The sequence below is a fragment of the Lindgomyces ingoldianus genome, assembly GCF_010093535.1.
Source record: "Lindgomyces ingoldianus strain ATCC 200398 unplaced genomic scaffold BDR25scaffold_53, whole genome shotgun sequence".
Taxonomy (NCBI): Eukaryota; Fungi; Ascomycota; class Dothideomycetes; order Pleosporales; family Lindgomycetaceae; genus Lindgomyces; species Lindgomyces ingoldianus.
Genome location: NW_022985214.1, coordinates 211,306 through 221,236, shown reverse-complemented (window position 1 = coordinate 221,236; position 9,931 = coordinate 211,306). Strand labels below are relative to the sequence as shown.

The window sequence follows — 9,931 nt, the reverse complement described above, 5'->3', positions numbered from 1 at the left end:
AGGGTGTCGGGGTGCTCTTTCCCAAGCACCTTCTCTCTTCCCTCCAGCGCTCGCCGGTTCATCTCCTCCGCCGCCTCGTACTTCCCCTGACTCTGCAATAGCAACGCTAGAATGCCCACGCTAACCAACGTACTAAGACTGCTCTGCCCTGCTATTTTCTCTCTTGTCTTGACTGCCTTAACTAGTATTCTTTCAGCTTCCCTATACTGCCCCTTCATCCATAGGTACCATCCAGCGTTGCTAAGCACATGTGCCCAGTCTTGAAGCAGTTCTTCCTGAGCTGGCTCACTCTCAAACATTGGCGCCACATGAGGGAACAGTGTCTGACATCTTGCCCAATTCACAAAGCTCCCGTTAGGGAACTCTTGTGCCATTGCTGCCATAAACCTCTGCCTCCACCAGTCAGCCTGATCGAAAGACGACAGCCACTCCCTCGTGCAGAACTGCACCAGCTGGTGCATTTCGCAGAGGTCGCTATCCGCCGTCACTCTGACTAGCGAGTAGGCTACGAGGATGTTTAGGTCCTCGTCGAAATCACCAACATCGTTGTCGTTATAATCTAGAATAGGCTGATTCACTGTAGGTGTTGCCCTGGTTGTGTGGACGCGAAGCACAGACTCTGGAATCCCCTGTGGATTGAAGAAGCTCATCAGCGACAGCAGGTCTGCTGCTGAGGGTCTCTCCTTGCGGATCTGCTCAAACGACATCTCCCACGTAGTGACTATCGAGTTCGACGCGCTTTCGTCGCGACGGAGGTCGCCTGCGTCTCTGTTGAGCAAGCTGCTTTTCTTTTTGTCGTTCTTCCTGAACTCCTCTAGGTAGCGTGATACCGTCATCCGCGCGCTTTGATTAATGTATGTTGCGGCTTGGCAGATCGCAAGAGGTATGCAACCGAGAACATGGACTAGCGCTGCTATCCCGTCTTCCTCTGAAGTGTCACACAACTTCTTTCGTAGAAGCTGTATAGCTTGGCTCTCGTCCATAGCGTTCACGTTTATGATGTTTTTGTAGCCCCCTACTAGCCGAGTTGCCGCATCCTTGCTTCGCGATGTCACCAAGATGGACCCGTTCTGGCTCTGGGGCAGGAAAACTGCGAATGGTGCTGGGATGTCTTCGGAATCGTCTCTTCCGCGTTTCTGTTTGGGATAGAATACCCCGATGTCATCTGCATTGTCTAATATCATGGCCCACTGCCCGTTGCCCTCGTCGCGCAGCCAATTTGTTACCAGCTGGAGGGTGTCGATCTTGGGGTCGTTTCGGCCGGGAATCTCGAGCCGATCCGCGATGCCACGGTATGCTTCTTCGAAGCGTGCCCTTGTGTTGGCGGGCACCCAGAACACCCAAGTCTGCGGCGACGCTTCGCGAAGATCATGACAGTACTGAATTGCAAGTTGCGACTTGCTGTGGTATCGTCAATGTCGAAGCACATTCAACTAGGACTAGCTAGCATACCCTACGCCACCGAGACCAACAAGGGCAGCTCGACTGCCTGGGGCCGCGCACATCTTGTGGACCCAAGCCAGCATATTAGGGCGATCCACAAAATCAGGGTCGCGATTGAACGGGACTGTGGAGAAGGGCATACGTTTTCTTTGTTGCCCTATAGACTGTTAGGAGTGTCAAACATAATACCATGGTCTAGCGTACCGTTTGCGGTTAACCCGAAATTGAAGGACGTTGTACTCGCGACACTGAGCCCTCGCGATAAAAGCAGATTTCGTTCCGGGTGACTTCTTCGTTCGTGTTTCAACAGTGCATCCCTCCGTTTAAAACGTTTTGAACAGCATTTACATATGTAAAAGGCTCGCACTCCATCTACGTGACTGGTTCTTGTATGGCGGGCCAGGTTTCCCTTCTTGTAATTTCCATGAAACGATGCATTGCAGCCTTCGACGGGGCACTTCAATGCTGTTAGTACACCGGGCGTTAATAGTGTAGTTGAAGATCTTGGAGACGGAATGTGCATGGCGTGATTGGGTGGTGGGATGTTGCTGCTCGTGCCGCGCATGTTCCATGTAGACCACGGTTCCTTATCAATGTATGGACTCGTACGACACCCTGCCTCGCCAACAGGCGTGGCCAAGGTAGGAGAAACATGAGCAATCTGGCCCCTAGTACTTTCTAGGTCTCGCCGCAGAACTGCGTCAGGACTTGGAGGACGAACCGACATCCAGTGATACGATGGGGAGGCTTGATTTTCAGCAGGTGCATTGCTTGCTGTTGCTATCTTGACAGAGTTGATATCATCTTCTGATTCTGGAAAAGTATCATTCTCGAGCCCGAGCGGCTCGTCGTGTGAGGTTTGCGTGACTGATTGAGGGGAAGTGCGGTCGTAAATTGCCGGCCTATTCTTTAGTCCTCGACTATGTTCTAGGGCAGTTGCATCGTAACGTCGCTGGGGCCAGTGACCTAAATGAGAGGATTCTAAATTCTGTGCGCAAATTCAGCCTTGCATTCTTGAGCCTTGCGCGCAGCGCAAATCGAAAGGTCGCTCACGTCTGAAGTCGAACTGCGGGGTTTGTCCTCGGCTGGGGACAAGTTGCCCATCCGCTTGCGACATTCATAGCTAGAGTATCTCTCGGAAGTTGTCGAAACGGAATCTAGCAGAAGTGCAGGGGGTCGCGGTTCCATTCCAGGTGAGCAGCGCGATAACGGAGAGGTGTGTAGGTGAATGGGTAATGAAATTCCTGGCCCGCTCACTTCGCCAAATCGTATCACGTGATGTCAAAGTTGATTGGCTGAAGGGTAGCAACTTGCGTAATCCCATGCCGGACGCTCTGGCCGACAGCCACTGTTGGGCCGATGGCACGAGCAGGGGTACGGCTGTGGCAGCACCACACAAAACATTCTCCATGATTTCGTAACAAAAGACCCTTAAAATCTCACGGGATCATAGGTAAGTATAGCGACCAGCAAATAATATACGGTTTCGCTGCCTAAGAGATGCTATGGAAAATTATCCACTCCAGCCAATCGATAATCTGAGCCTCAACTCGCCAGCGACATCCCAGCCAACCATTACCAAGTGGCTTGCGCGTTACCGATGAGTATCCGATCTTGAACATCTAGACATGTAAATAACTGATTGAATAGCCAACGCATCAAGCCACTATGCAGAACAGAGATTGCGAGTTGTCCAATTGGACTCTGCAGCCAATTGTCCTCAGCCAATCATGAGAGCGACGCCTGAATTTCTATTTAAGTATTCCGGTATGATAGCCAATGACTGAGAGAGACTTGCCTCTCTGGTATAAGGCTGGAAATCATTCCTCCATTCCTCCATTCCTCCATTCCTCCATTCCTCCATCCCTCCATTCCTCCATTTCAACTATTTATCAACCCCATTTACATCCCTCAGGATGTTCCCAACGCCCAATGCCAGTAGTACGAGTGCTTCCAGGAGTGAAAACTCACTCCAAACCACTCATTCCTTGCCTTCATGGCCAGCCCAGGTACTTCGAAGTCCCATTTCTTCTACAAAATTGCGTTCTAACAAACATTCCCGGCCACTCTTGTTGCTCTTACCACATCCCAAGGTATTGCGGCCGGGGCAGCGCAAGGCCATCATGAACATTCTGCAGGCTTTGCGTGTCCTGAAGAGAAAGCGGCGGACATGCGTGGGGAAAATATTACATGCCGCAGAGGCTGCGCTAAGTCCCTAATTACACAAGTACGAACGCATGTCAGATCCTACCACAAGCCTGGCCTCAAGTTCCATCAACGTTGTGGAAGGTACTTCAACAACCAGGCTGAGTACGACGGGCACGCAGCGACATGCCGTTCAAGCAAATTGTGGCGGCGAACTAGAAATGCCAAGGAAGAAGCTTGGATGGAGTTGTATGATTTCTTGCACCCAGGTACTCGTCGACCGAGCAGCCCTTGTGAGTACTCAATCTGATGAAAATCTCGGCTGCTTGAACGCTGAACCCAGCTCAGATAATCGTTCCGCTCCAGTCATTGGAGAGTTTCCCGATTCTGGCGGAACTTCGGTTCCTACCTTCGAGTCCCAAGCAATCTTCGCGTCCCAACCAACTTTCGAGTCCCAAGGAATCTTCGAGTCCCAAGCAATCTTCGAGTCCCAAGCCATCGCTACGGATCAGCATATGGGGCAACACTTAGCGTTGGAGGAGTGAGCTTCCTTTGATGCAGTTTTTGCATGGGCTGATTACATGCACTCTTCTATCAACGATGGCCGGGATGACGATCATATTAACATGGCTGACGTCGTGAATGGTTAGCTAGGTAATGTAAGAGATTCGATGTCTAGCGCCCTATTTCCCAAATTGCCGCAGTTTCTTTTCAGCCTTTTAGAATATGCTTTCATTACCATGATATGTGTTGATTCTGTACCAAGCTCGAGATATTTCGTGCCGGATAACGGGTTGTAGAGAGGGGACATAGCTTGATTGCGGCAGGTAGATTTCGGCAGGAAGTCTGACAGTACTCTGCTGATTGATTGAAGCTGCCTGCCGCGCGGCTTTGCGACGGGTTGTGCGAAAATACGCTCTCACCGTCGTTACCATGTTTTAGCGCGTAATGCACGGCCTCGCGTAATGCACGATTTTGGCAATCCGCGCCTTTCACTTTTAAAGCTCTAGAGACTTACACAAATTATAAATCATATAGATTTTTTATTATAATACTAATTAAATGCTATAAATTCTATTCCTAGCAATAATTTATATGTAATACTTTATAAGAATGTTAATTTGCCTGCTATGTTAAGTCTTGCCTAATGCTAGCTCCCTCTTTTTATTTAATGCTGCATTATTATTAAAATCCTCTAGCGTACTAGCAATAGGCGTAGGAGCTTTCTGCTTACCTTTTGTTACCTGCTAAAAGTTATTTTTAAGCTGTTAATTAACCTGCTAGGTGTCACGGTATCCTCCCCGGATCCCAGACATAACTGTATTAGACGCGTACTAGAGTATTATTAGTGCACGTCTAACACAAACACAACATAACATAGACATAAACTTAAGCATAAACTACCTTAACACTAACTAAACTTAAAATAAGCTTAATTTATACTTAAAGCACTTAGACTTTTAAGCTAAGTATTTAATTACTAATTTCTTTTTAAACCTTTCTGTTTCTTATATAACATTTTGTACCTACTATAATACCTTATGTAGTAATTAAACTAGACCTTTATAAAGCTTTATAACCTTACTTATACATAATTATAACATTATATTATGTTAAAACTTTAGCTAAGAATAGCCTTTAAATTTAATTTAATAAGCTTAGTACTTACATAACTTTAAGCTATTAAAGTAAGCTAAAAAGCTTTTTAAAAAGTGCTTACTTTATAAAAAAGCTACTATATTATAAGCTTTAAAGCTTTTTAAAAAGACTTTAAAAAATAGCTTTATATTATTAAGTAGTTTATTTTTACTTTAACTTTTATTATAGTAGTAAAAACTAAGAACTTACTAGCCTTAAAGCTTACTTAAAAGTCTAGAGATAGCTTAACTCTTTTTTACTTAATACTGCTTATAACTTATAACTTTTTTAACTTAGTAATAAAATCTAACTAACTCTTTAATCTCTTACTATTTAATAGAAAATAAAAAGACCTACCTTTTTTCTTATATAAGCTTTAATATAAACTTAAAGAAAACATAGACTAATTCCTCTTTAAACACTTTTAGTTACTATATACTTACTTTTAACTTAACTATAACATAATAGCTTTAATTAACTTACTAATAAATAAAAATATTATTAACTTAAATTAATTTATAGTGTTTTTATAAGTAACTTATAAAAACTTAAATAAAAAGTTAATAGCCCTAAGTTACTTAAACACTTTATAATAAAAAAAAAAAGCTTTACTTTACACTTTACTAAGTTTTACTAACTTATATTTAATATAAGCTTAAATAAGATAAGTCTAATTATAGCTTTATATAACTCCCTCTTAACTAAACTGTAACACGCTATAGTAGAAGAACCTCTTCTAAATAACCTTAACATGTATGTAAACTTAATTGCTACCTATAATAATAACATAAGGTTCCTCTCTGTATAAGCTTTAATACGCCCCTAAACTAGCACAGTTATAAATAAAGACTTTAATGTAATAAAAATTAATTTAAATTATGCTTTAGTTAGTTCTAAAAAGTGTAAAAATTATAAAAAAAAAAGTTAATGCTTTAAGTATAGTAAGCATAGTTATATTTTTTAAAACTACTTTATTTTTCTTTTTTAAGTCTACATAAGTAGTGCTGCTAGCACTTATTAAAAATTTTTACTATTTTATTTTTATTTTTATAAAGGCTTTAACTTATATTTAAGCTTTAATCTTTTTTACTACTCTTAACATAGCTACAGCTATAGTAGTAAAAGCCTGTAAAAAGGCTTATTCTAGGGCTAAGTTACTTTTTAAAACTAATTTAACACTAAATCTTTACTAACTTATAGGCTAAGTCCCCTACTAATAACTAAAAGTACTAAGTTAATATTTTTATATATTTATAATAAAAAACTATATTAGCTTTAATATAAGCTTTTATTAACTTAGAAGTAAATAGCATAAGTTATATTAATAAAGAACTAGTATGTAAACTAAATCTTTAATTAACACTACTTACCTAAATAATTTACCTAACTAGATTTAATAAAAAATAACTTAAAAAAAGTTTTATCTTTTATACTATAACTATTATAATTACTTACTAACACTATAAAGAGTAGATTAAGCTCTATGTAATAAATATAAGATGTTATAACCTAATTTTAGAATAACTATAGCTGTATTAGCATAAGGTTACTTTTAATTACTAAAAGTAAGTTCTAAACTTTAACTCTTTTTAATACTAAAATATATACTTACGCTTATACTTAAATAATACTTAAGTAGCACTTAATATAAAAAGTTTTTAGACTTACTTTTTAATAACTTAGAAAAAAACTACTTAAGTAAGGCTAATAAGCTAGGCCTTTTACTAAAATAAGCTATGTAAAATAATTTAATAACTACTTAAACCTAAAAAAAAGAAAGCTTTTAAAAAATTTTTACTTACTTAATTTAAACATAAACTAGGACTTAAATAGTAAATAGACATCTGCTATATAGAACCTGCTTTATTTATAACTCTAGCTTAATAACTAGATTATAAAATCTACGTAGTTATAATTTCTAATATAGACTAAGCTCTAGCTCTTTAAAAACACACTAACTTAAAAATAATAGTTTTTTAAAACTACTATAACTTATTATATATTTTTTTCTAAAATAAGTTTAATAAGCTTTTAATATAACATCTATATAATTACTAAATAACTTTTAAGCCTAGTAAATAACCTAGTTATAAGCTACTATATAAAATATTACTAAATAAATTAAAAGTGCTCTAAAAATACCTTAATAAAAACTTAAAAAAAAAGTTTATTTAAGCTAGCTTCTTACTAGTAGTGTTACCTATACTATTTATAAAGAAACTTAAAAGTAAGCTTTAATTTTATGTTAACTACTAAAAACTAAATACTATTACTATTAAAAACTAATACTTAATTTTTTTTTATAGAAAACTTTAAGCTAACTAAGTAAAGTAAAGTATTTTATAAAGTTAAATATTATTACTACTTTTAATAAGCTAAAGATAGTAAAAGGTAATAAGTAGCTAACAGTGTTTTAGACTTAATATAGACTATTTAAGTACCTAGTAATGCCTTTTAGCTTAGCTAACACACCTAGTACTTTTTAATATTTTATAAATAACTTGCTCTAACCCTACCTAAACATGTTCTGCACTATGTGTATTAATAATATTCTAATCTATAGCAATAGCCTTTTAGAGCATAAATAGCATATACACTTAGTGCTAAAAGCTATAGAAAAAGCAGGTCTATAACTTAACATAGACAAATGTAAGTTCTACTAATTAAAGGTTACATATTTAGAATATGTAATCTCTATAAATAGCATCTAAATAGACCCTATTAAGGTTTAGACTATGCTAGATTAGTAATACTTAAAAAATATAAAAAATATTTAAGCTTTTATAAAATTTACTAACTTTTACTAATAATTTATTAACAACTTTTTATAGTAAGTAAGCTTTATAATTATACTTACTAAAAAAAAAATTTAATTTAACTTTAACTTAAATTACTAATAGTGCTTTAACTAGCTAAAGAAAGCCTTTACTAAAGCCTTAATACTTTACTACTTTAACTTTAAACTACTAATACTTATAAAAGCTAATGCCTTAGACTATGTAGTAGTAGAAGTTCTTTTCTAGACTAAGCTAGATAGGACTATTAGGCCTATTACATACTTTTTAAAAAAAATAAGTCTTATAAAAGGTAATTATAAGATCTATAATAAAAAATCACTTACTATAGTATACTGCTTTAAATAATAGCAACTTAAACTAGAAAGTGCAGCGTGTTACAATTGTGCACAAGTAAGGTTATAGAGCTTTACAGAGGTCTAGTTTAATTACTATGTAAGGTATTATAGTAGGTACAAGACGTTGTGTAAGAAATAAGAAGGTTTAGAAGAAAATTAATAATTAAATACTTAGCTTAGAAGTCTAAGCACTTTAAGTATAAATTAAGCCTGTTTTAGGTTTAGTTAGTGTTAAGGCAGTTTATACTTAAGTTTATGTCTATGTTATGTTGTGTTTATGTTAGATGTGCACTAATAATACTCTAGTACACGTCTAATACAGTTATGTCTAGGATCTAGGGAGGATACTGTGACAGTACCCCCCCCCTTATTAGGAAGGGAATCCTTTACATTAGTAGTTCTAGCATTAGGTTGTCTTTATTAGGGTATAGGTTTAGTTTAGATAAGTATTAAGTGTAGAATTAAGTTACTATAGAGTTTTTTTATAGGGCTTCTGCAGGTTCTTATAACAGTTTATTATATCTAGTCTATTTTATAAAGTATTTATAGATACATTTTTTCTTATTAAACTAGATCTATTTAATGTCTTTTATAACATATTTTAGTTTATTATTTATAATAATAGGTTTAAGTAGCAGGTTTAGCTATCTAGGTAGATAGTTAGATTTAGAGGCTACTTAGCGCAGCAATAATACATAGAACACAGGGTGTATTTTTATGCTGTTAGGTAGGATTAATTAGTAAGCATGTAATAAGACTATATAAGCTACTATAAAAAGGCTAAAGTTCTTCTAATTAAGTTTTTTTAATTATTAGTTTATTTAGATATTTCTAGCGTCTAGCTAGACTTTCTTGCTAGCTGCATACGCAGGGGCAGGAGTTTAAAATTAGTTTATGTACTCTTATTAAAAATCTTAAGCTTATATAAGCTTTTTATAAACATATTTAAATATATTTTAAATCTTATTAATAAGTTTATTTATATTTATTACTTATATAAATTAATAAGTTAGTTAAGGGGTATTTATAAGTAGTTTAAATCTTATTTAGGGGTAGTATTTATAGTTTACTAAGAATAGAGATACTTATGTTAATTTAAATATTATGTTATTAGCTTTAAACTATGCTATAGCTAACTATTTTACTTAGTTATTCTACTAGTAGTTTATATACACTTATAAGACTTATTTTATTATAGTGTTTATATTCTTAGTCTAGCTATTAGTCTCTAGGTAAAAAGCTGTAGATAGATAGAGGATAATTTAAAGCTATTTATAAAGTTTATTTTAGAAAGCTAAGACAAACTGTGTACCTCTATCTAATATAATTATGTTAGGCAGGCTATAGTAAACCTATACATATTAGTAGAATAACTAGGCTATATTAGGAGTAGTTATAAAGGAACATAGTATTAAGTGTTAATACTTAGTTAAGTAATTAACAACTACTATAATATTTATATACTTTTTAAATAAAGGTAGGTTTATAATAAAATTAATTAATATGTCTTTCTAAGCTTATTTAAAAATTAGAAGTAGTTTAAGTAGGCTATTATACCTTTTTTAAGAGGCC

General features: G+C 36.1%; 2 protein-coding genes across 2 annotated transcripts in view; one reads left to right on the top strand and one right to left on the bottom strand.

Annotated features, from left to right (window-relative positions):
* The window catches only part of BDR25DRAFT_329448 (uncharacterized protein), a gene marked incomplete at both ends in the record, with an annotated part of 2,862 nt that extends 1,279 nt beyond the window's left edge, over positions 1–1,583 (bottom strand). The window contains 2 exons of the mRNA XM_033692457.1: positions 30–1,401; positions 1,453–1,583. Coding sequence (XP_033540726.1) covers positions 30–1,401; positions 1,453–1,583 — 1,503 coding nt within the window. The remainder of the gene's footprint in view (positions 1–29; positions 1,402–1,452) is intronic.
* A 1,712-nt stretch (positions 1,584–3,295) lies between these two features.
* Positions 3,296–4,341, top strand: BDR25DRAFT_346965 (uncharacterized protein). The gene is made up of 3 exons (XM_033694212.1): positions 3,296–3,452; positions 3,506–3,881; positions 3,937–4,341. The coding sequence occupies exons 1-3, from the start codon at positions 3,360–3,362 to the stop codon at positions 4,131–4,133; spliced, it is 666 nt and encodes a 221-aa protein (XP_033540725.1). The 5' UTR covers positions 3,296–3,359; the 3' UTR covers positions 4,134–4,341.
* Positions 4,342–9,931: the final 5,590 nt, after the last annotated feature.